This window comes from Dendrobates tinctorius, unplaced genomic scaffold (assembly GCF_039654945.1).
Source record: "Dendrobates tinctorius isolate UK_male_01 unplaced genomic scaffold, ASM3965494v1 ptg000383l, whole genome shotgun sequence".
Taxonomy (NCBI): Eukaryota; Metazoa; Chordata; class Amphibia; order Anura; family Dendrobatidae; genus Dendrobates; species Dendrobates tinctorius.
Window position 1 is genome coordinate 2,924,810 of NW_027362049.1, and position 27,695 is coordinate 2,952,504.

Here is a 27,695-nt window from a genome sequence, read left to right on the forward strand (position 1 = left end):
TAAAAAACAACTTTTATTCTTCCTCCAATACCCATAACGCATTTCTATGGTCACAGTCATCTTCCTCAGGTGGAATACATTGTCTTTTCCTCCTTGAGGATTAGCGGCAGGAGCAGCTTGGAGGGCAGTTGTTTGTGGGAGAACCTGCGTTTACTGGTCGGTGCTGGGAAGCTCCGGGACCCCTTTGGTTCACTTACGGCTGGGATCGGTCTCAACACCACGTCCGGAAGCCGGTGTGAGATGGACTGATCAGGAGAGCGGAGGTTGCTGACAGCCACGTGCAGTGCCCTTCTGGGCTGCGAGGACACACTTCCCAACTACCATTTACGTTCACACCGTGGTTGTGCAAGGGTGGCACAACCCTGCAAGGTGAGCAGATTTAGTTAGGAAAGCAACTTAATACAGGTACACTCATTGCGCCTCTCTTTGCATTTTATTTTTCATGAGACACTCGGATAGCACCTTATCTGAGCACTTTTGCTCATCACTAGTCAAAATGGTTGCACCCAATAAGCTAAATGATACATCAGTGGATGCAGGGTCTCGTTGAGGTAGCAAAAACTTGCCGACGGATTCCCCTTAAAAATCCACTAGTAAACGAGAGCCGGTATGTGCTAACTCACTCCTTATCATCCAATTTAATACACATTAGAAAATTTCTAGTATGTTCTGTGTATAAGCATTCTGCATATGAGGATTCATGGGCAAACTTAAGTAGCCAGCAGACAAACAAATGCCAATGTTATGCCTAAAGTTGTTAGTATATGTATAAGTTTTGGATCACAACCACAAAATGATCACAAAGTTAGTTCAAGAAAATTGGATTATTACCATCCCCTCTGGACATCAGATTGAAGTTCATGTTATGGACACCTCTACACTCACTGGCCACTTTATTAGGTACACCATGCTAGTAACGGGTTGGACCCCCTTTTGCCTTCAGAACTGCCTCAATTCTTCGTGGCAGAGATTCAACAAGGTGCTGGAAGCATTCCTCAGAGATTTTGGACCATATTGACATGATGGCATCACACAGTTGGCGCAGATTTGTCGGCTGCACATCCCTGATGCGAATCTCCCGTTCCACCACATCCCAAAGATGCTCTATTGGATTGAGATCTGGTGACTGAGGAGGCCATTTGAGTACAGTGAACTCATTGTCATGTTCAAGAAACCAATCTGAGATGATTCGAGCTTTATGACATGGCGCATTATCCTGCTGAAAGTAGCCATCAGATGTTGGGTACATTGTGGTCATAAAGGGATGGACATGGTCAGCAACAATACTCAGGTAGGCTGTGGCGTTGCAACGATGCTCAATTGGTACCAAGGGGCCCAAAGAGTGCCAAGAAAAAATTCCCCACACCATGACACCACCACCACCAGCCTGAACCGTTGATACAAGGCAGGATGGATCCATGCTTTCATGTTGTTTACGCCAAATTCTGACCCTACCATCCGAATGTCGCAGCAGAAATCGAGACTCATCAGACCAGGCAACGTTTTTCCAATCTTCTACTGTCCAATTTCGATGAGCTTGTGCAAATTGTAGCCTCAGTTTCCTGTTCTTAGCTGAGAGGAGTGGTACCCGGTGTGGTCTTCTGCTGCTGTAGCCCATCTGCCTCAAAGTTCGACGCACTGTGCGTTCAGAGATGCTCTTCTGCCTACCTTGGTTGTAACGGGTGGCAATTTGAGTCACTGTTGCCTTTCTATCAGCTCGAACCAGTCTGCCCATTCTCCTCTGACCTCTGGCATCAACAAGGCATTTCCGGCCACAGAACTGCCGCTCACTGGATTTTTTTTCTTTTTCGGACCATTCTCTGTAAACCCTAGAGATGGTTGTGCGTGAAAATCCCAGTAGATCAGCAGTTTCTGAAATACTCAGACCAGCCCTTCTGGCACCAACAATCATGCCACGTTCAAAGGCACTCAAATCACCTTTCTTCCCCATACTGATGCTCGGTTTGAACTGCAGGAGATTGTCTTGAACATGTCTACATGCCTAAATGCACTGAGTTGCCGCCATGTGATTGGCAGATTAGAAATTAAGTCTTAACACACAGTTGGACAGGTGTACCTAATAAAGTGGCCAGTGAGTGTATATAGGCAGTAACGGAGACTGAACCGCCATCTACATCCACCAAACAGTAAGAATATAACATTGCTAACATTTTCCTAAAATATTTGCTGTGGGGATCTTCTAGTCAGTACATTTTACAGTACATTACATTACAGTAGAGCCAGTGCAGAATGGCCTTATCTGCAGCACATTTATTGTGAGGTGTATCTCATTACCATGTGCACTGTGAGATCTTGTCAATGTCTTCTCCATGTCTTGTGTCCATCTGTGGTATTTTAAGCTTCCCTTCTGTCATTTTATATGTGTGGTTTTTATCCTGGGCAATCCAGTACAGACTTCCTCAGTGGGAAGCTCTCAAGTTTTAGCATTGCCCAGCAGAAGATGTAGATGTCATATGTCTTGACATTATCTGTAGATTACTGATTTTCCCCTCCGGCAAGTTGCAGTCATATAACCCATCTCTATATGTCAGGGTCTGTCTTGGCTTCCGAACACCCATGTAATGTCTTCAAGCCTTCAAGGCAGTTAATGTGTATTTGAAAGCTCTATGAATGAGTTAAAGATTTTTTCATGGAGAGAACGTGATAAATGGTCTGTGCTCCACAGAAGTCGAGCAGCTAAAAGTGGCTTTTGGTTCTTACTCTTATAAAACAATAAAAGGGACATGTCATCCACGTGTCGTCCTCACTGTAACAAAATTATAGTCACACTTAGGCTAGTTTCACACTTGCTTTTTTTTGCAGCGCGTTTTTCCCGCAAAAAAACGCATTGAAAAAACGCATACATAAGCATACAACTGCTGCGTTTTTTTCAAGCATTTTTATGAGCATGCATGAAAAAAGCGCAGCGTTTTTATGCGTTTGTATGCGTTTTTAGTGCGTTTTTACCGCGTTTGCGTTTTTTTCCAACATTTTTAGGTGGCCCCTCACACTAGCCAAACCATGACTTTACTAACCCTAACCCTGACCCTAACCCTAACCCTGACCCTAACCCTAACCCTAACCCTGACCCTAACCCTTAACCAAATCATACTTAACCCTAACCCAAACCCTAAACCCAAACTAACCCTAACCCTAACCCTAACCCTAACCCTGACCCTAACCCTAACCCTAACCCTGACCCTAACCCTTAACAAAACCATACTTAACCCTAACCCTGACCCTAACCCTAACCCTAACCCTAACCCTGACCCTAACCCTTAACCAAACCATACTTAACCCTAATCCTGACCCTAACCCTGACCCTAACCCTAACCCTAACCCTAACCCTTAACAAAACCATACTTAACCCTAATCCTGACCCTAACCCTGACCCTAATCCTTAACAAAACCATACTTAACCCTAACCCTGACCCTAACCCTAACCCTGACCCTAACCCTAACCCTAACCCTGACCCTAACCCTAACCCTAACCCTGACCCTAACCCTTAACAAAACCATACTTAACCCTAATCCTGACCCTAACCCTGACCCTAATCCTTAACAAAACCATACTTAACCCTAATCCTGACCCTAACCCTGACCCTAACCCTGACCCTAACCCTAACCCTAACCCTGACCCTAACCCTTAACAAAACCATACTTAACCCTAATCCTGACCCTAACCCTGACCCTAACCCTTAACCAAACCATACTTAACCCTAACCCTGACCCAAACCCCAACCCTAACCCTGACCCTGACCCTAACCCTAACCCTAAACCCCCTTAACTAACCCTAACTCTAACCCAAACCCCTAAATTCCATGGTTAAAAAAAAAAAACGCATATGCAAAAAAACGCATACATGAGCATGCCAGTGCGCACATATGCGCATCCATAGGCTATAATGGCCATTTTTAGCGCAAAACGTGCGCATATGTGCGCATGCGCTTTTTTGCAGGGCCAAAAAATGCAACATGATGCGTCTGGAAAATACCAACGCACACCCCAAAAAAACGCAGCGCATGAAAATCGCATACATGCGCTTACCAGCGCGCAGGTATGCGCACCCATGTTAAATATAGGGGAAAAAACGCATGCGCAGGTATGCGTTTTTTTCCAGCGCTAAAAAACGCAAATGTGAAACCAGCCTTAGTCACATAATTTATTCGGTTTTCCTAGAGAATATAACACTTAGAGTATCTGTCATTTTAATATTTCTTTTTTGCATAAATCAATAATGATCATGAAAATAAGACACTTTATAATAGGGGAAGAGTCCTGAGGAGATCATTTGCATATTCCCAGTGCCTTCTGGGATAAGTGAAGAGTCTCCGCAAGCTCAACGATCACTGGGTTTTGGCCGATGCAGCTGAAAAGAGGAAATCGGTAAACCAGGGGAAGAGTCCTGAGGAGATCATTGGAGATCCCAGTGCCTTCTGGGATAAGTGAAGAGTCTATGCGAGCTCAACGATCACTGGGTTTTGGCCGTTGCAGCTGAAAAGAGGAAATCGGTAAACCGTGCGCCGATAGGCACGCAAATTTTGGCTCATTTTTCATCGTTCTGAAATCTCAATATGGAAAAGGCCAGGAGCCATTTGGTGAGCCGCATTTCTTGCTACATGTTCACAGACTTACCAGTGGAAAAGCCAAACTTCACATGCCACAAATGCAAGCTTGTGTCCCTGTTGGAGGAAAAGTTGCAAAATCTCGAAGAGAGGTTAGCTACATTGAAGATCATTAAGGAAGGTGAAGAGTTCTTAGACTGAGCAGAATTATCTCTTCATGTTACAGAAACCTTGTACGCCTTCAGAATCCTCCTGGATGGAGAAAGAAAAATGTTGTGAATAAGAATCGGAGAGTGGTGGTCATGGGGGATTCCCTATTAAGAGGAATAGAGGCCGCTATCTGCAGACCGGATATAACTTCAAGAGAAATGTGCTGTCTTCCAGGTGCAAAAATTAAAAGATGTGTCTGAAAGGATATCATGACTCTTCAGATCTACAGATGACTACCCATTCCTGCTACTACATGTGGGGACAAATGACACCGCAAGAAACGACCTGGAAACCATCTGCAGTGACTTTGAAAACTTAGGCAAGAAAGTGAAAGAATTGGGAGCGCAGGTGGTCTTCTCTTCCATCCTCCCAGTGGATGGCCATGGAACAGGGAGGTGGAATAAGATTCTGCAGGTGAACAATTCGCTACGTCGATGGTGCCGTCAGCAAGGATTTTGATTTCTGGATCACGCATTGAATTACCTATACGATGGACTACTTGCTAGAGATGGGGTGCACCTTACGAAGACTGGAAAACATGTATTTGGAAGTCGTCTTGCTACACTTGTAAAGAGAGCTTTAAACTAGAACAATGTGGGAAGGGAATCAAAAGGCCAGAAAAAGCCATACACCTGACAAATGCTATTGAGAACTCTGCTATTAGAAGTGGAAAGGAAGAACAAAGACAAAAGAATCTAATTAATAAAAATATTGGAGAAGGAGAAACCAATCACAAACTAAAATGTTTCTATACTAATGCACAAAGCATGGGCAACAAACAAGGAGAACTGGAACTACTAACACAGGAAAAGAAATATGATGTCATTAGAATCACTGAAACTTGGTGGGACGATACACATGATTGGAATACAAGGCTAGAAGGATACAACTTATTTGCAAGAAACAGACTTGATAAACGAGGAGGAGGTGTCGCATTGTATGTTAGAAACGCGTATATCTGCACAGAGATTGAAGATTCAGAGACTGGGAGTTCTGTGGAAACTGTTTGGGTAAGAATACAAGGACAGAACAATGGAAAGGACACCATTGTAGGCATTTACTACAGGCCGCCTGTGCAAGCTGAAGATATGGATGAACTCTTTATGCATCAAATGGCCAAGTTCTCCAAAAAATTTGACATAGTTGTCATGGGAGATTTCAACTATCCAGACATTTGTTGGGAATCTCTCTCAGGCAAAACTAACAGGTCAAGGAAATTCTTATCTTCTCTTGCTGACAACTTTATCTTCCAAAAGGTAGGGGAGAAAACAAGGGGATCTGCTACCTCGGATCTAATCCTTATAAACAGGGAGGAAATGGTTGAGGAGGTAAAAGTGGCTTGATCCCTAGGAGGTAGTGACCATGCTATTTTAGAATTTTGGATAACTAGAGGAAGAAGACCTGTGAAGACTCAGACGTCAAGGTTAGATTTCAGAAAGGCAGATTTTAAGGGATTCAGAAAGAGAATTGGAGGAATCCAATGATTGGATATCCTTAAAGACAAAAATGTCCAGAAAGGATGGGAAATCTTGAAAAATGAAATTCTCAAGGCACAATTGTTAACAATTCCGAAAAGAGGTAAGAATAGGAAGCATTTAAGGAAACCAGGATGGATTAACACAGAACTTAAGCACATGCTAAAAAGGAAGAAAGAAATGTTTATAAAATGGAAAGAGGGAGGCATATCTAAAGAAGAATATAAAGCTGTCTGCAGAACCTGCAGGGCACAAATCAGATTACTAAAGCTGACAATGAATTGAGGCTTGCAAGAGATGTCAAAAGCAATAATAAAGGATTTTGGGGATATGTCAATAGTAAAAGAAAAGTCAAAGTTGCTATAGGATTTTTACAGGATGAAAATGATGAAATGGTAAGACAGGATGTTGAGAAGGCCGAACTTTTAAATTCCTATTTTGCATCTGTTTTCTCTCAGAAAGCAAATGTAACATCAACTGTTCTTCACTGTCCTATTAAGGGAATAGAAGAATCCAGGATATCTATAAACAGAAAGATAGTGGTGAAACACTTAGCTAACCTAAATGAATTCAAGTCTCCAGGTCCAGATGAATTACACCCCAGAGTACTGAAGGAGATAGCAGAAGAAATTTTTGAACCCCTCTCCATAATCTTTGAAAATTCTTGGAGAACAGGAGAAGTCCCAGAAGACAGGAGAAGAGCAAATGTTGTTCCTATCTTCAAAAAGGGGAAGAAGTTGGACCCAGGCAACTATAGGCCGGTGAGTCTGACTTCTATACCAGGAAAGATCAAATTATTAAACAACATGTATGTCAGTACCTGGATAAGAATGAAGTGATTAAACAGAGTCAGCATGGGTTTGTAACTAATAAGTCATGTCAGACTAACTTAATTTCTTTCTATGACGGAATCACTGATTGGGTGGATCAGGGAAATGCTGTAGATATAGTATATCTTGACTTCAGCAAAGCATTTGACAAAGTATCTCACACAATCCTTATTGAAAAAATGACTAGGTATGGAATGGACAAGGCAACTGTTAGGTGGATTCATAACTGGCTTAGTGATCGGACCCAAAGAGTGGTCGTAAATGGCTGCACATCTAGTTGGAAGAATGTCTCAAGTGGGGTACCACAGGGCTCTGTCCTGGGCCCTGTATTGTTCAACATCTTTATCAACGATTTAGATGAAGTAATTGAGGGTAAACTGATTAAATTTGCTGATGACACAAAGCTATGAGGGATAGCTAATACTAGAGAAGAGAGAGAGAGAGAGGATTCAAAAAGATATAAATAGACTGGAGCAGTGGGCAGCAACTAACAGAATGGTTTTCAACAGGGAAAAATTCAAAGTACTACATCTGGGCAATAAAAGTGAAAAAAGCATATACGGAATGGGAGGAATAGGGCTAAGCAACAGCACATGTGAAAAAGACTTGGGTATACTAATAGATCACAGACAGAATATGAGTCAACAGTGTGATGCAGCAGCAAAAAAGGTAAATGCAATTCTAGGATGTATTAACAGAAGCATACAGTCTAGATCACGTGAAGTCATTATTGCCCTCTACTCCTCTTTGGTCAGACCTCATCTGGAATACTGTGTCAAGTTTTGGGCGCCACATTTTAAAAAAGACATCAACAAACTGGAGCAAGTTCAGAAAAGAGCGACCAGAATGGTGACCGGTCTGCAAACCCTGTCTTATGAGGAAAGGTTGCATGATTTGGGAATGTTTAGCTTGCAAAAGAGAAGACTGAGAGGAGACTTAATAGCTGTCTACAAATATCTCGAGGGCTGTCACATTGTAGAAGGATCATCTTTATTCTCATTTGCACCAGGAAAGACTAGAAGCAATGGGATGAAACTGAATGGGAGGAGACACAGATTAGATATTAGAAAAAACTTTTTCACAGTTAGAGTGATCAATGACTGGAACAGGCATCCACGAGAAGTGGTGAGTTTTCCTTCAATGGAAGTCTTCAAACAGAAGCTGGACAGACATTTGAATGGGATGATTTAGCGAATCCTGCTTTGAGCAGGGGTTGGACCAGATGGCCCAGGAGGTCCCTTCCAACTCTACGATTCTATGATTCTATTCTATGATTCTATGATTATAAGAGAAATGTGCTTCTTCCTCCTTCTGGACTGATCTTTCGCTCTCTAAGCTCTATATTCAGTGGGAAAATCTATTTTAAGTGAATTCAAATTTTTAGATTACTAGGATACAACAGCTGGTGTCATTTTAGGAGAACTTGCAGCAGAATGCCTGTGTCTGCCTCTAGGTCAGGGGTGTGGAACGTCAGGCCCGTGGGCCATTTATGGCCTGCGATGACCTTTTACCCGACCCCGGGCAGATTTCAGGGGACTGCTCTTGTGGCGCCCCTGAGGCTCAGTCGCCACAGAGGTACTGCACCTCCTCCTGAGGTGTGGTGCCCCACCATCCAGGTAAGGTGGAGACACCTGACCACACTCCAACACCTGCACCCCACACCACAAAGTAGTGTAGCAAAGCACCTTCGGCGGCTCCCTGCTTGGAGTATAGCAAAGCACCCATTGGTGGATCCCTGCTTGGAACACGAAACGTGCTGGGAGGTGGGTGGAGTTAGTTTACATTACAAAGAGAGGGAAGAGTTTGAAGTCAGTCAGCCAGTTGCTGAGGAAGGAGAGAGAAAAAGATCCCCGGAGAGAGGGATAGATGGATGGAAGTGCTGCAGCAGGTCCCAGTGACCTGGGTCTGCTGGCACGGGAAAGGAAGAGAGAGAGAGCAACATAGACTGAAAGCCTGACTCTCCATAGAGAGGAAGATCAGCACGGAACGTGAGGAGTAAAAGAGAATAGAGGACGTGGGTTAGAAGAGAACCCTTCCTAGAAGTTCTAAGCGCAAGGCCGGGGCCCGGTCCCCGAGGTTGTATGGATACTAATGGTCCTGCAGCAGACACCGGAGGAATAGAAGTAGTGACCACTTTATTCCCACACAAGACTTGGGGGCACAACAGCAACTGGATAGTGAGCCGGGACTTAGTAGCAAGGAGCCCCTGAAGCAGACTACAGCTGTCTGCCGTACAAGTAGAGTTCATAGGAACATCTGTTGTGAGTTCATTTTCCCCTTCGTCACTGAGGTCCGATGAACTCCCTATTCTGGTAAAGGAAGGTAATGAGCCTGATTATCAGGCACCTGAGTCTAATGATGATGACTGGCTGAGTGGAGTCACGGACTAGATATAAGGCTGCCGACGCCCTTCTGCCCTGCGGGTGATTTCTCTGTGGACTTCTAGGAAACCAGTCTGATTCCTGCTCCTCTAAAGCTAAGTTTTCTGCTTTGCCTTTTAGCATTTGTGTTTTGTTTTTGTTTGCCTTGCTTTTCTGGATTCTGCCATTCCCTTGCTGGGGTGAGCTGAATCTCCTTTTGCCGGTTGCTCTGTCTTCAGAATATTCCTGAGTACTGACATAGCTTTTTGAAGCCTAGTGTCTTCAGGGCCTTTTTCACTGTCAGTCTGTTGGCTCTTATTTTCATAGGGTTTTTCACGGATTGCAGACAGCAGCCTTCCTGTCCATTCCTATTTAGTTAGCTTGGGCCCCGTCTTTGCTCAGTCTATCTTTCTGTCTGTGTTGTGTTCTTTCTTCTTGCTTCACCGTCATTATATGTAGGGGGGCTGCCTTTTGCTTTGGGGTCTGCTCTGGGGCAGTTTAGATTTCCCTTTCTGTCTTTAGGCTATTTAATTATCCGGCTGTGATCGAGGGGTCTAGGGCATCGTAGGAACCCCCCACGGCTACTGCTAGTTGTGTTGATAGGTTCAGGGGTCTGCAATCCGATAGCTGCCAACCTCTCTGGTTTTCTGGACTTAGCTAGCATTTCTGTTTTTGCCTCCTACGGTGACTCAATCATAACAAACATCGGACAGGAGGAACTCCAGTGTAACTCAATACTAGGAGTACTCCATTTAAAGGCGCTATAAGAGGAGACGTTCAGGAAGTCACATGTTGGCGGAGTGTTGGAAAGGAGTATTCCATCTGGCCTGGAGGTTGACTGAGTCCCTGACCCGGAGGACCCGGCACGGAGGCAGGCACCTGTTTGTACAACAGACTGTGAGTAAAGCTTTGGAACTACATGCCCTGGTGTCCTCCACTCATTCCTGCGAGAACATCATTGCTGCACCACACCATCTGTCCCAGAGGATCTGTCTGCAGCGTTGGCTTACATCTCCATTGCCGAACACCACAGGTGGCGTCACGAACTATTCATTTAATCAACTACATTCCACCATTCAATTCCCCTTTTTACATTGGGCGCCCAGGGCCACGGACCGGGTCACCGCTGCTGTGACACCTTCCCCCCTGATTTGCCGGCCCGATACCGAGTATCCCACAGCCCTGGGAGGGCGACCCACTCTCCCTGGGCCAGCAGCTGTGTTCTAACCACCAGCGGCCCTTTAGTTTCTTCTTGTTCTGTGAGCAAGCACACTCAGTGTTCACTACTGAAAGATTATGTCCTGACACCAGTGCCAGCGTCAGGACGTACCTTGTGGGCGGAATTAGTGTGTGATTTGTACAACCCCCGATGAATGGTATAAATATTCAAATGGCCCCTGGCAGACTACAGATTGCCCACCCTGCTCTAGTGCCTCTCTCACCCCTCTCCCTCTCCATAGAACCTTACGAGCAGCAGCTGTCATCTCTTATCCCGGTTATATAAAAATCTGTCTTCACTGAATACGGATTTAACCACTGAGTACAAACTTTATAGAGGTAAACAACTGTCCAGGAGGAGAAAGAAGCAAATTTATCTTAAAAAAGATATTACAAAGTTTCTTATTTTCACATGTAATATTGATTTCTTAAAAAAAATTTTTTTAAAGATGGTGGTCAAGTGTTACGTAATGAGTATATAATCCACCAGAATGTGCAGATGCAACTTCTGAGGAGGTTTGACCAGGGAGAAATACCCACGAAGTAGAGAACAATTAAAGGGTTGATCTTCTTAACCACTACGCTATGAATAATAAGAGTATCCTGCACTTGACAAGCATAAGTTGATCTTTCTTCACTGGTTGTGAGACCTCATTCAGACATTGATTGTCACATACATCTTCTAACCCCATTTTTCACAGACAGATAGGACACATGCCCATTATGGTTTACATGGCTGATAAGTCCAAGTTTTTTTTGTGGATCAGATATCAATGTTCATTAATATATCTATTATATTTCTACTTCAGAAAATAATACAGTAAAAACTAATAAATAAAAAACAGACGTGTTAATTTTTTATCCAAGCCAACGATCAAACGCACCGATGCAAAATTATGCGTCCATGAAAAACCACGTTTACACGGTCAGTATTTGGTCAGTATTTCACATCAGTATTTGTAAACCAAGACCAAGTGAGGAACAATCAGAGGAAAAGTATAATAGAAACCCGTCACCACTTCTGGATTTATCACCCACTCCTGGTTTTAGCTTACACATACTGAGGTAAAATACTGACCAAATACTGAACGTGTGAACAGGGCCTAATGCTGTCTGCTTCTCACTGGCTGCCTAGGAGAAGCTTGAGAAAAGTCCATTATTTAAATTTTTTTTTGCATCCATGAAAAAATGATGAAATTATGATGGTGAAAACTGACACACTGACCAAATACTGATGGAAATCTGATTCAAAGCACTGATGATCATCGCTGCGGTTTTCTCACATACAAAAACAAAATGGACCATAACATTATTATTATTTTTTTTTATTTTACTCGCTTATATAGGACCATACATTCCCACAGCCCTTTACAGACGTCTTCATCTGAGGCCTAACTTTAATCTGATTTTAGCTTTGTTGCAATAATTAGTTTTTATGACCGGTGCTGGATGAAATCCTTTTCACTGATCCACTTAGACGCTGATTTTCACCTCCATCTTTATAATAAAGGATTCCAATAAAGAATTTTCTTCTCATTACATTGTTGCTTTGCAGCCTAGGGCCATAGGCATGTGCTGTGCAATGTTCTCCTGGTGTTAACTATGGGGGCATACAGATGCTATCATTTACTGCTGCCTGGTTCTACATACAAGAAAAACACATTATACCAGGAGTAACTCACTGCCCCATGGATATTGTACACCCCTTGGACACTTGGTATTTACTAATCTTACCTGTGACATTGAACAGCAAGTGACTGTCATCATATCCTCACTGTATGCCAGTACTCTGCCACACTGTATATTACACTATGTGATATGTCTGCCAACTAGGTATCACTGTAGATTAATTTAGCTAAATTAACCCCTTCACAATCTTTGATATACCCATACGTCATGATCGGAGAGGGTTTCCTGACCTTTGACATATGGGTACATCATGACAATCATGTGGGGCACAGGTGCTGTGCCCCTGCGATTGCCACCGGGAGGTTGGCTTAAGTTAAGCCTGAGACCCAGCTACCATTGTCAGGAGCGGTGCCTGCACAGCCCCAGGAATTTTAACACTCTAAATAGCCCCTCCCTCTCCTTTCTGATCGTCGCCCCGCGATTGCCCAATGGTTGCCATGGCAACCTGAGGTCATCATGATGAGCTCTGGGTCAGCCAGGTACAGCAAGCCTGTTAGATTATGCCTGGATCATGGTCTAAGAGGCTTCTGTCAGTGCAGCACTGACAGGTTTACATTTATTGCAATGCTGGTGCATTGCAATGCATTATACCAGCTATCAGACTAAAAGTTAAAGTCTCATAGAGGGACTAAGTAAAAAAGTTAGCAAAAGTTAAAAAAATTGTAAAAATATTTTTTAAAAAAAATAAACAACAAAAAATATTTTATACCAATAAATAGATATTTATGTTAAAAATAAACAAAAAAGTACACATATTTGGTATTGCTGCATCCAGAACGACCTATAAAACGGTTACGCTAGTGACACACTAGTGAACAATGTTAAAAAAATTAAATGAAAGACAATGCTTTTTCATCATACCACCGAACAAAAAGTAGACTAAAATGTGATCAAAAAGTCAAATGGAAATAAAAATGGTATACCTGCAAACATCATCTTATCCAGCAAAAAAACAAGCCGCCATACAGCTCCATCAGTGGAAAAATAAAAACATGGCGATGTAAAAGCATTTATTTTTTCTATAAAATAGTTTTTATTATGTAAAGGCGACAAACATAAAAAGATCTAAATGTAGTATCACTGTAATCATACTGGCCCGAAAAATAAAGCTGCTTTTACCACAATACTTTTACCACACGTGGAACAGCATAAAAAAATCCTGAATTGCTGAATTTAGTTCATTTTGCTTCCCAAAAATCTGAATACAAAGAGATCAAAAAATGATAACTGCCTGAAATTAGTACTAATAATAAAGGTTAACTCGTCCTGCAAAAAATAAACCATCAAATAACTTTGTCTGCAGTTATATATGAAAATTTAAGCTCTTAAAATGGCTCAAAAATGGTTTTTTTACAATAAAGATTGTTTTTTAGTGCATGACAGCAGCAAAAGATAAAAAACTAAATAAATCTGGTATCGCTGTAATCGCACCGACCCGAAATATAAAGTCGTCTAATCACTTATACATCACAAGGAATAGTGTAAAAAATAAAAGCAATTCTTGAACTGCTGTTGATTTGTTCATTCTACCTCCAAAAGTTCGCAGCAAGGCTCGGCTCACATTTATCCTGCGCTCTACGCTGAGCACTTACACCTGGGTTTCTGTGTAAACTTCTAAAATATATGATTTAGATGGAAGATTCTCTATAAGGAGGTAGATGGAGACACTGTGGACTCTGTCTGTCCTATGATTTGGCGGTGTCTTTCTTTTTAAAGAAGGAGGCCGCTGAACAGAGGCCAGAGTAACTCAGCTGCCTCATTAAAGTGATTGGATTCCTCAGGGGTTTCATCTGAATCACGTCATTTGAAGATTTAGATGGAAACCATGAAGTAGGTACTCAGCGTACAGCACAAAGTTAATGTGATCCAAAATGTTATGTAAAATGTACCCAACAAAAGCTTCAACCCAATCCACAAAAAAGCAAGTCCCCTCTTAGGTCTGTCATCTCTTAACTGAAATATATGGAAGTTCCATGTTACTGGTAGTACAAAGGCTCTGGAAAAGCAAAATGGCTCCTTGCTCCCCAAAAGAAATCAAAAGAATTCTACTCTCCCAAATCCAAATTTCCCCCACCCTTCTGAGCCCAACAGTGTGCCTAAACCATATTTAGAGTCCACTTTTCTTTGGGGATGAAAGCTCGCTTAATTTACGGGGTCCATGTGTAGAAATCGCAGGGACATGGGATGCAGTGATGAGCTGGAGGCAGATCAAGAGTTAAAAGGGGGGTATATTACAGGTGATACTCCACACAGGGAGAGTATTGGGTATAATGGGGGTGAAGTGAAACATATAAAACAGGGGAACAAGACAGTTATCTAAGTAATTGGCAAACTTATCAGTCTGAAGTTCTCAGGGCGATGCAGGCTTGTTCTTCCGCAGTGGCGCTGAAGGAACCGCGTGAAGTCTCTGGTTTGGTCCTGAAGATAGTAGAGACACTGTTTCCTGATGAAAGCAGTGTCTCCGGGTTCACTTGGGCGAGGTCTTGCGAAAACAGAGCAACATACGGGTCACGAAGCAGTCTCTGATTCCACCGAAGTTTCGCAAAGTTCAATGGCGGAGGTGGGATGCAAGTCAGCTGGCTCCGGTCGATAGTGCTGTTCAGGGGTGGGCCGCGCGCCCACGATAGTCTGAGGAACAACACTTGCAGTCAATTCAATCTCAGAGGTAGGTGAAGGCACGCAGTCAATTCCCTCACAGTCAGGGGAGGTGCGTGGCAGCGTACCGCAGTCAGGGACGGTGTTGCGGAGTCGTCTCACGGAGAGAGGGTTAACTGTCTCCTGCTGCTTACTCTGTCTTCCCAGCAAGTCCCCCCTGTTCCTGCACACAGCCCATTTTATCTCTGTCATGCCCCCTTCAGCCCAGTGCAAAGGTTGGCTAAGGTATGAATGCTTTCCCCCTGCAACAATGGTGACAGTCCCTTTGGTTCCAGGACTGGTACAAGAGAGGCACCACCGGTCCAGGCCATCTTTCCACACTCCCCCTCTCCTTGTGCTCGCCATTTCATACATTGGGGCTCTATGACTACTTGAACAGTTTGCTTCCAAACAAATTGGTCCTGATTGTATCGATTGGGGGATATTCCAGCTGTTGTTCGTTTGAAGCGCCTTAAGTCGGAAGGAGTAATTAAATCACCTTGAGTGGTCGAGTCAGGCTGCATAGAGGAGGGTGGCGGAATCTGTCGGTACCACTCCCTGATGGGTGCAGCATCCCCAATTAGAATTTCGTGAGCGATTTCTGTAGTACAGCCAAAATCATCATGATGGTCAAACATGTCCTGATATTGTCCCAACAGGGCCTCCACTTGGTAAGGTTGGTGTCATGGTCACGTGTGTCTTTACGCAGATGTTATCGCAAGGCGGACCCATAACACACGTGACCCTGGATACAGCGCCTCCAGTGGGGCGAATTTAAATAATAAAACGTGCAGATGGATACACCGCCTCCACCTGGCGAATTTAGGAATTACACGTTATACATATATTCTGGAAACCCCGCCTCCAGTACGGCGAATTTAAATAATAAGGGGGAACCTGGGAAACATTTACAATGGTGGGCCCTGCGATAGGGAATAGGGAAATGGAGACCTCCTGAGCTCCCCTGAGCCAGTGTCCCTGCACTCCTAACGTTCCCTATGCCGGTTCCGCACCGGGCGCCGCACGCGTACCTCAAAGCCCTTGCTCGCCCTGACCCTAAACCCTCACTAGGGAATTGGTCGGTGCGGAAACAAATCCCACCACTGCACTAACAACACACATGAGGGAAAGCGACAATACAGGGGGACACCACTTAGCTTTATGCTCTGTGCTTATGCTCCTGCAACAGAGCCCTCCACCTGCGTGCGTCTTCTCCTCCACCCGAATCCATCACCATAACAGGATCCTTCACCTCGGTGCAGCCTTGGAGCAGAGTCCACCACCAGTTGCTGCTGCTTAGTAACAGAGTCCCAAAGATGAGTTCAGCTTCTGCCACAAAGTCAAGCATGCTTGAGTCCAGCTCAGCAGCCAAGTCCCACATGGTGAGCTTTGCTCTGTTGCTTATGCTCCCAGCAACAGAGCCCACCACCTGCGTGCATCTTTTCCTCCACCGAGTCCAACATCTGGGTGCACTGTCCAGCAATGGGGTTCAGCACCTGAGTGCAGCTTCAGCAAAAGAGTCCAGCTCTACACCATAGCTGCCACTCCACCAAGCTTTCCACGAACTCCTCGCTGACACCATAGCTGCCACTCCAGAACCCTGACTGAGTTGTCCTGGACTCTTCTCAGCACCATAGTGCAGTCTTGGAGCAAACAGAGTCAACACCTGCGTGCAGCTGTCCAGAAACAGAGTCCAGCAAATGAGTCCAGCTTTTCTGCCAAGGAGTCCAACATTTTGAGTCCAGCTTTCCGCAACCGAGTCCAGCATCCTGCGTGCAGCTGTACACCATAGCTGCCACTCCACCAAGCAATGCTAGCCCTCCTTGCAGATGCCATAGCTGACACTCCACCAATCCATGCCAGCCCTCCTTGCAGACACCATAGCTGTACTCCAGCACTCTGACTGGGCTGCCCATGACTCTCCTTCAGCTCCATTCTTTACCCAGGCTTGCTTGCAAATGAGAAACTATCACCAACAGTGATTAACACACCTTATACTCTTTTATAGAGCAATCACACCTGTTAGGCTACTTTCACACATCAGTTTTTGTGCATCAGGCGCGATGCGGCGAAAAGTGTGAAAACCGGATCCGGCGCCTGTTGCCACCGGATCCGGTTTTTTCCCCATAGAGTTTCATTATTGCCGCATTGCGCCGGATGCCTATGCGGCATATCCGGTTTTTGCTGGATCCGGGCAAAAACAGCCGGTCCGGCGTCTGGAAAAAACGTTACATGTAACGTTTTTTGTCTGCGGTAAAAAACCGGGAGACGCCGGATCCGGCGACATACGGTTTTTTTTATAATGGTAGTCTATGTTCGCCGGATCCGGCGGCATCCGGTTTTTGCCTGATTCCGGCGCCGGATCCGGTTTTTGCACTGAGCATGCTCCAAAAAGTATCAAATTTGGGGAAAAACACCTGCCAATCTCCACCCACCCTATAGGAAAGGTAGAGAGAGGGCATTAATCACCCTTAAATACAGAGGAGAAAGAGCTACTGGAGACACACACAGCCACTGGATTCTGCCACATATACACCAGCCAGACAGACATCCAGCAACCAACTGGATTTTTGACAGCCATCCACTATTGGACCTCCAGCGAGCAGGAGTTTGAGTGTGAGTATAAAAATTTTCTTGCAAGCATAGGTTTTCGTTTTGTCTGTGTGACTGCCGATACCTGCGCACCCATCCCCGTCACAGCCAGCGACTGTCTTGCCGCCTTCCCAGATAAACTTGTCACCACCATGACCCCCACAACCGCCACTTGAACCCTCTGCCGCAGAACCCCCATCACTGCTGTCACTGCTAGCCACCACGCTGGAGTCCCATGCTGTACCTGCTGCTGCCTGCCCAGCATGTATATGTATATATACACACACACACACATGTATGTTGTTCATATATTGTACTATTGTTTTTAAAAAGTTTCAGGTGTGGTCATCAGTGTGGGGGGGATTCTAATTATGAAGGACAGTGTGAAGTAGTTTGCGTGGGTGGGTGTGTGAATTTATGTGTAAATACTGTAGGGGGAGGTACTGTATATACTCGTGTATATGCCAAGATGTTAGGCCCATTTTTGGTGCTAAAAGTCCCCCTCTTGGCTTATACACGGGTCATCTCCCTGTGGGTCAGAGGGGGAGCAGGGGTGTCACAGATCATCCTGCTGTCATATCTGTAGCCTTGCTTGCTTCTCCACTGTCTCCCTTCTTGTCTTCAGTGGTAACGTTACCATTCCTGAATCTGTGCGTTGCAAGCATAGTGATATCCACCTTTCCTGGGTCCATTGCTGCTCCCTGCGGTCTCTGCTGCATCCTCAGTGGGTGCGTTGATGTGAGAAGTGCGTGTCCCCCTCTGCTGGATGAACAGTCACTGACACAAGAAGTGGCAGACAGGGGCGATGGACCCACAATAGGTTTTTTTTTTTTTTTTTGGCATATGGGGGCATATTCTATGGAACAGCATATGGGGCCATAGTGTATGGGTTACACACTGGGCTTATGTGTTCCCAATTTTTGGGCCGGTGCGGCTTATACACGAGTATATACATAGTAATTTTGCGATGGTTTGTTGTCCAAGCTGCATTTTATAGCATGGTGAGAGTGGAATTCAAAAAATCTTATTTTTTACTATTTTTGTTGTTTTGTTTGATTGTAAAAATAAATGTTGCACACAGCACAAATCTAAACTACATCGTGCTTTTTTCATGCAGGAACTTGCCCAGGACACTACTGCAAAATCCTAATTTGCAACCCATATTGTAAGTATACAGGCCTGAAAGCTTTGAATATGGTTAGTGTTGTAGGTAACAATTGTTTTCATTACAGAATTTCAGCCAGACATGTCTTCTTCTGGGAGCCCTCCCTCACATCGCCAGCGAAATGAGGTATTTTTTTTTTTTTATTATTGCCAGAACATTCTTGGTACACATAACCCTATATATGCATTCTTGTTTAATAGGAAGCTGAACCAGAGGGTCTCTCAGAAGGAGACGGGCGTAGCGGAGAAATGCCTGGAGTGGGCTCCCCGTATGTAAGTATCTTTGCATTAATTGCACTAAAACATGTTCTTACACATCACTGGACCTAAAAACAAGATCAACATAACAGCATTTAATTTTCCTTTTCTTCTTTTTTTTTTTCATTATAGGCTTCTGAATCTGTGGCTCGTCCGAGAGTTCCTCAAAGTGCCTCCCAGAGTCGTCGGCAACCACGCCGGGGCGGTCGCCATAGAGTAAGGTTTTTTTTTTTAGGACTTTTATAAGGTTTGTACATAATGCTGTGATTGTTATGTTTACCTTTTTTGTCTTTAAACAGGCTTCACAGCGTGCTCACGATTCCGACAGTGAGGATGTGGCTATTGATGTGGACCTCTTGATTGATATGGTGAGAGATCGTGAGCCGCTCTGGAATATGGCGGACCGCTTCCATGCAGATGCTTGTGTTACTAGACGACTCTGGGAGGAAGTGTGCCAGGCTGTGCTATCTAACTGGGAGGAACTCCATTCTCAGGCACAGAAAGAACAGCGTAAGTATTCACATTTCAGTAATGTTTCCGGATGTATTGTGCTTGATCCTAATCATTTTGTGTTTTCAATTTTCAGGGGAAAGAGTTCAGTTGCGGTGGCGGTCAATGCGGGATCGCTTCAAGAAGGAGTTCAACAAAGAGATGCAGGCTCCCAGCGGATCAAGAGGACGCAGGAGCCGCTATAAGTATTCTGAGGCCCTGTCATTCCTGAAATCAACTATGGTGACAAGAAGGTAAACATTCCTACCAGAAGTGACTAAATAAAAAATGGTCAAATGTGTAATCTTTTTTTTGGCAGCCAGGGCTAATGAATATCATGATATTAATGTCTATTTTTTTCTACTTTTTTCAACAGCACCTTCAGCAGCACGCGGGAGCCTGCATTGAACCCTTCTGGAGCGATCCCCCAGGAGGCCGCCACCATGGACCACAACATACCCAACCCCTCTGCACCCTCCCTGCCTTCCCTTGTGTGTGATCCCTCAGCCCCATCCACCTCTGCTGGAGCATCTGTGCAGGCTTCATTACATGAAGCTGCTGTTGACGAGGTAGGCTTTCCTTTACCTCACCCCTCTGACACAGCTGCCCTCTATAGAACACCTTTGAGTTCTGGGCGGCTGCGTCAGCGGGGTCAGGAAAAGCAGTTGGCTGCAGAGTTTATGAATCTACATGCATCCTTTCAAAACACTATGAAAGTCATGACCCAGCAAATGTCTGCTGGGTTCAATCTTGTTACGAGAGAGGTGCTTGATTTAGGCACGCGTGTTGAAAGGATGCATCTAGATGCAAATAAAGCGCCGCATCATTCTTTTTTCAAAGCTGTGATTGAGCGGCTGGACAACCTAACTCCTGAACAGCAGCTACATGTAATGCAAGCCTGCCAGGTGGCCTTAGCACAGGTGACATCAGCAGCCCCTCCAACAGGCCCAGTAGTTGCTCCAGGCCCGGTCCTTCCTACCCCTCCTGTACCATACCATTTTACCCAGTACCAACCTCCTGCCCCTTTCCAGTCTGCTTCCCCGTACCAGTTCCCAACTGCATCCGTGCCTGCACTCCCTTCCCAACCTACACTCCCTTCCCAACCTACACTCCCTTCCCAACCTACACTCCCTTCCCAACCTACACTCCCTTCCCAATACATCCAGTCTCCTTCCACATCCCAAATTCAAGCGTCCTTCACCCACAGTTTAGTTTCCCCCCCGTCTATTGTTTTCTCCACCCCTTCATCAGCTTTATCCACCCCTTCACCTTCTTTCTCCATTCCTATACCTTGTCCTTTGCTATCTGACCCCTCACAAACTACATCCTCCCACAACACCCCTGTTGAAGTGGTCCAAACTGAGAGCCCCTCCAATACTATTTCCGCTACACATTACACCAATCTTTAATGTGTTTTGTTGTTACCAATAAAAAAGTTTTATTACAAAAATATAAAAGAAAAAATTCCAGCTAAAGCTGATAAAAATAAAAATTTTTTTTCAGTCTGTCAAATGTTTTTGTTTGTTTTACTGTTAATATAACATGTCGATGTATAAAACTCAATGAGTGTGTGTGTGTGAGTGATTGTGCGAGAGTAGGTGTGTGTGAGTATGTGAATGTATGGGAGTGTGTGTACAAGAACATGTATGAGTAATTACGTACGTGTGTGGCGGTGGGGGGAGGCCTGCTGGTGGGCAGTACTGTGGAAGGTCCTTGGATACCGCTTTATAGCCCCTATATTATTTTCTACACACCACACTACATGATTTAGTAGAAAGTTTTTAACTAAATGATAATTTTTGTTCAATTTTAAAAGAGCTTTGTCAGGAATTTAAAAAATGGGAATATTTTGGTACAAAAAATAGGTAGTAAAACAATATAGAATACTGATACAAAGGTACTAATACTTTACCAAAATTGAAGGGTACAGTAACTTAAACCACAGAAATGGTTTGGTACAACAAGGTTAAAAATTGGTTTTAACATCTCAAACCATGTCATCCTGCCATTCAACTCTACCTTCAGGTGACATAAAGTACTCGGCAAATGTGTCCCTCATTCTGGACACTGCTAGAGTACTTCGCACATTAACACTGCGATAATCATGCAATGTGGTTTCAACATCATTGTCTTCGATGGCAATCTGTTCCTTACTAATAACCAAATTGTGTAGCACAACACATGCTTTTACCACCTCATCCACATTTTCTGTTTTCAAGTTAATTGCGGTCAACAGTACTCTCCATTTAGCGGTAAGAATTCCAAACGAACACTCCACCATCCGCCGTGCTCGTGTCAGGCGATAGTTGAACACTCTTTTTGTTGGTGTCAAGTCTCTGCTTGTGTACGGCTTCAGCAGGTGTTCTGACAGCTGAAACGCTTCATCACCTACGCAGACAAATGGCAGTGGTGGCCCAGAAGTTTGAGGAAGCGGTCTTGGAGGTGGGAATTGTAATGTGTTTCCGTACAAATTACGTCCCATTGCTGAAATTTTAAAAACTTGTGAGTCATTGGAGCGTCCATAGGCCCCAATATCCACCGCAATGAATTTGTACTTGGCGTCTGCAATCGCCATCAGGACTATTGAGAAATATTTTTTATAATTAAAAAACTCAGATCCCGATCCTGCTGGTTTAGTGATCCTGATGTGCTTGCCATCAACTGCACCCAGGCAATTCGGAAACTGACAGATGCTGTAAAATTGGTCAGATATTTCGAGCCACCTCTCTGTTGTGGGCTGTGGGATAAACTCTTCATGTAGACTGTCCCACAATGCGCGGCATGTATACTTGATGATACCTGATAATGTTGAAATCCCAATCCTATACTGGTACTGTAGCGACGAAAGCGATTCGCCTGTTGCAAGGAATCTGTGGGAAAAGTTAAAAAAATAATTAATGCAAAATAACTGCAACAACAGGAGGAGACACATTTCCAGTATACTGAAGTCTGCTTTGAAGGACAAAGAATAACAATTGCTTACCGGAGAGTGACCATCAAACGCTCCGGTGGTGAGATGGAGAAGCGGCAGTAGGTGTCACGTCTCCGGATCAGTTCTCCAACCCTGTCCAGCAAAAAAATCAAAAGTTTCCACTTTCATCCTCGTATACTGAAAAAACTTCTCTGGATTTCCTCGCAACGACAGATATAACGTTGCAAACACTCCCAGTGTCAGCCTCTGTGCAGTTATAGGGTGAATCCAGAAACAACGTCGGCGCAGACGCATGATACGCTGCCTTTGTCGCTCCTTCGCCATGACAATTGCTGCCAAAGAATTGGCCTCAAAAGTGAAATCAATGTAAGCCTGAGCAATGTTCCCAATAATGGCTTCCATCTTGCTCCAAAACAACAACCTCTCAACAGGGTGTATACCAAGGTATATATAGGATTTTCTGTAAATGCCAGTAGCCAATGGTGGCTTTTGGGCGTTTTTTTAAAAACCGGATCCGGCAAAAAAACGGACAAAACGGATGGAAAAACTGATAAAAACTGATGCACCGGTTCCGGTTTTTTGCCGGATCCGGCATAATCCGTTGACCGGATCCGGTAAAAAACCGGAACCGGTGCATCAGTTTTTTCACATGTTATGCCGGATCCGGCAATGCGGCACGGCGCCGCATCGCGCCTGATGCACAAAAACTGATGTGTGAAAGTAGCCTTACATAATCACGTGCACAAACTAAGGTAACCAGAGTGCAATGACCCTAATGGCCACCGGGGGGAAAACTACAACTGAAATCACCACAGTGCAATGACCCTAATGGCCACCGGGGGCAAAACCACCTTTGGCACACAGCCAAAGGAAAAAAAAGGTTACTTTGTGCATTTAATCTGTCAGATCCAACCTGGATCGTGACAACCACACTCCAGCACCTGCATCCCACACAACATAGTAGTGTAGCAAAGCACCTTTGGTGGCTCCCTGCTTAGAACAGAGTGCTGGGAGGTGGGTGGAGCTTAGTTGCACAAGAGAGCGGGAGATTATTAGGACTAGGTCAGTCGGTGAGAGGAGATCGCCTGAGTGGGATGGATGGAAGGAGGTGCTGCAGCAGTCTGCTATGACCTGGAGCTGCTGGCACTGGAAAGAGATATCGAAAGCCTGATTCTCCATAAGGAAGAAAGATTTGTTCGGAACGTGAGGAGAAGAAGAGAACTAAGGACTAGGGTCAGAGCAGGGCCCTTCCTCAAGTTCTAAGCGCATGGCCGGGGTCTGGTCCCCGAGGTTGTATGGATACTAATGGTCCTGCAGCAGACACCGGAGGAATAGAAGTTGTCACCACTTTATTCCCACACAAGACTTGGGGGCACAACAGCAACGTGAGTGAGCCGGGACTTGGTAGCAAGTAGTCCCCGAAGCAGGCTACAGCTGTCTGCCGTACAAGTAGAGTTCAAAGGAACATCTTAAAGATGGAACTTGGGTTTAACACACAACCACAAGTACCTCATTACAAGCGCTAGAAAGGAGACGTTCAGTGATGGCATATGTTGGCGGTGTGTTGGAATGGAGTACTTCATCTTGCCTGGAGGTTGGCTGAGCCACTGACCTGGAGGACACAGCATCGAGGCGGGCACCTGTACGCACAACAGACTGTGAGTAAAGCTTTGGAACTACATGCCCTGGTGTCCTCCGCTTATTCCTGCGCCAACCCCCTCAGCACTGCTACATCTCTGTGCTTAACACTGCACCATTATGCTCTCCTCACTAGCTCTTCATCTACACTGCCCTGGGACCACGGCCCTACCTGTGGAGGGCCACAACATTGTTGCTGCAACACACCATCTGTCCCAGAGGATCTGTCTGCAGCGTCGGCTTAACACCTTCATTGCCGAACACCACAGGTGGCGTCACGAATCATCCACTCATAAACTTTAATCAGCCACGCTTAACACCATTCTTTTCACATGGGCGCCCAGGGCCACGGACCGGGTCACCGCTACTGTGACACCTCCCTCTGAGATACCGGCCCGGTACCGAGTACCCCACGGTTCGGGCGGGCGACCCATTTTGGCGTCACGAACAGGATGACGAAGCCCGGTAGCACCGGGTCCTGTGTGCTGAAGATTTATTGGACTTAAAATTGCTGAGAATGTGCAAAATAACCAAATTAATAGACAGTAAAATGGACTCCCAAAATGGCCGCTGGTGCGGTGAAGAAGGGCGTGATAACATGGGCGCCCAGGGCCACGAACCGGGTCACCGCTACTGTGACCCCTCCCTCTGAGATACCGGCCCGGTACCGAGTACCTGTCATGTCGGACACTGTTCGCACCAGGGTGTCCGGCAGACAGCGGTAATACCTCATCCTACCACTTTGTTCTCAGCGGCGCTGGTTGGTCTTCTGATCCGGCTTGGATTGGGTTAACCAGGTTGTCATTCTGGCTGAGGGCTTAGCCACGCCCTCTGTCTTTAAATTGTCCTGCGTGACTATGGGCGTCGCCGACTATAGCTCTTGCCTTGTGCTAGCGATACCGGTCTGGAGTGGTGGTCTAAGGAGCATACTGTTTCTGGTGTAGTATATTCCGTTGTTGCCATTTTGCCTCCCTGTGTTGTACTTTTTGGTTGCCCCTGCACATTATTGTATTCTCCTGTGTGTACGCGGTGTGGTGCGTTTCCTTTATCCCTGTCCATACTTATTTGTGGGGTCAGGTGTTTGGTCTCCTCACTGGGTGGAGGGTAGTGGGTTCAGCTTAGGGCTGGACAGGAGACAAGGACAGGGTGGAGGCCCAGGCAGGAACACCTTCAGTGTAAACCCTGGGTTGAGAGACAGACTGGGTTTCCCCTAGTCTGAGGGACATCGCAGGGGCCACGGGGTTTTAGCCTATAGTTACCTAGGCTTATCATGACATTATAGTCGGCCCAAATTTTATTTACCATGGATCCTATAGTCTCCATAACCAAGCAGCTGGAGGCTCTGTCCATACAGGTCACTGAACTGAGGGGGGCGGTCCAGCAACAAGGCCTGTCAGTTCCTGCTGTGCAAACTGAGGCAGCAGTCAGGGCAGCTGAACCCAAGTTACCTCTCCCTGAACGATTTTCTGGTGATCGCTGTAAGTTCGCTGTATTTCGTGAATCCTGCAAATTGTATTTTCGCATGCGTCCACTCTCATCAGGAAATGAGGCTCAGCGTGTGGGCTTGGTAGTTTCCTTGCTGAGTGGTGATCCACAAGCATGGGCCTTTTCACTACCTTCTGATTCACCTGCATTTGAGTCCGTAGACTTTTTTTTTTCTGCTCTTGGTTTAATCTATGGTGATCCTGACAGACTGGGGTTAGCAGAGTCTAAAATACGCTCTCTACTCCAGGGTGAGCGACTGGCGGAGGATTATTGTACGGAATTTCGTCACTGGGCTGTGGACACTCAATGGAATGACCCTGTACTAAGGAGTCAATTTTTGCATGGGGTTTCTGGAAGGGTTAAACAAGCTCTGCTAATGTATGAGACTCCCGCCTCTCTGGAGGCTGCTATGGAGCTTGTAGTACGCATTGATCACCGCTTTCGTCAGAGGTCGCAGGAGACATTGCCTGAGGTGGTGGGGCAGTTTCTGGTGAGGTTGCCTAGGATGAATCCATGGAACCTATGCAGATCGCTGGTATATCACATACACATAATAACAAGCATAAATGTCCCTTGCCCAGAAAGCAAGGGGTCTGGTTTTTTTGTGGCAAAAAAGGACATTTTATTAATGCTTGCCCCCTGGTACAAAAATTCTTAATAAATATAATTCTGGATTAATTATTCAACGGCTCATATACAAAAAAATCAATCCTTAAAAGATACTTTATTAACCAATCATTAAAAATTTTTTTCAAAACTTCAAAAAACAGGCAAACAAAAATAGGCTTATTGCTGATTTTCAAAATCCAGCCACAAACACTAGAGTCGTTCTAATGTCAGGTAGAGGGTCACAAACCTATTTGTCCCTATAGAGCCCTATATCTCTCTCCTACCTGACAGCGGAGGTTGGCACCCTCTTGATACGCAAATGGTGCCCCCGCTCCTCGGCGGCTCTCCCTAATCACCCTGTTGACTCCTATCTAAATGACATCAGCTTGGAGTACAACAGATGGCCGGGGACAAAAATATAATAGATAATAACCCCATGCCACAAACCACCAAGACAAAAATGTAAGGAATAGTAACTGGAAAAAACTAATTTTTGGCAGATTTGTAAACATTTGCTTTGGGTGGAAAAGGGGTCTAAATAACCCTATTTAGGTGTCTCCCTGCCTGACAGCGGAGCTTTTACACCCTACGTTACTCTGGTGCCCCCGCTCCACGTGGGCTGACCCTTACTGACCCCTACACTTCTCACCCAGAAAGAGGAAAGAGGGTGTCAGAACATATGGCCAAGGGAGACAGGGGCAATAACTTAGAATTATCCCTGAAAAAATCCCCCCCCAAAGACAAAAAATGTTTTAATAATAATAATAAAAAAAAAAAAATGTATCTGCAAACTGATGTATACAGTGTATGGGATAATAGTGCATTAGGAAAGGCAGTTGCAAGTAAATGGGGTAAGATATCAATCAGAACAGATACACAATCATTTAAATGTTCTTAAGCAGCATTAATGTACATTTCTCACATCACAAAACGCTGCTATTGCCTCTAATCCCCAACAACACATTTTTCATATTGCATCATGCCCAAAACAATGAGCCGTTGATCGCTCAGGCTCAAAATTGCACTGTCCCAAAAAAAAAAATCAGCAAATTAACAAATAGATTAGTTTAAGATCAACACACTGGCGCCAGTCCACTTGGACAGAGAAGGAAGCTCCACTATTCCCAGATGCAGCTGGTGAATAACAGGCTCTGTGCTGGTGCCTGTTTAAAAGAGCTAAAGCTGATAAGATAAGAAATACACCGCGCTATACTGGGAACTGAAAAAATAATATAACTGAGTACTTACTTGCTGGTGTGTGAAAAAATCACGTGGTGGTGGATGTATAGCAGTATTCTGAGACTATTCACCTTGTCATAGATGTATATTGCCTTGCATTTGGATGCCAAAACTGCTGAGTAGATAATATAGGGTTAAATGGGGGTGAGCCCGTTAGTGTGTTTCAGAGGGAAAAAATAAATAAATAAATAAATAAAATAAAATATGAACTAATCTTGATTTACTCACTTAAGGAAATCAGAACCATATAAAATACATGCTGTAAATGTAGCCATTGCCAAGTATTAAGATTGGAATGTTGCAGCCTG

General features: G+C 44.8%; 1 protein-coding gene across 1 annotated transcript; it reads left to right on the top strand.

Moving 5' to 3' along the window:
• Nucleotides 1-19,406: 19,406 nt before the first annotated feature.
• LOC141075988 (uncharacterized) lies at nt 19,407-20,893 on the top strand. Its single transcript, XM_073563202.1, has 2 exons — nt 19,407-19,738; nt 19,861-20,893. The coding sequence occupies exons 1-2, from the start codon at nt 19,407-19,409 to the stop codon at nt 20,891-20,893; spliced, it is 1,365 nt and encodes a 454-aa protein (XP_073419303.1).
• Nucleotides 20,894-27,695: the final 6,802 nt, after the last annotated feature.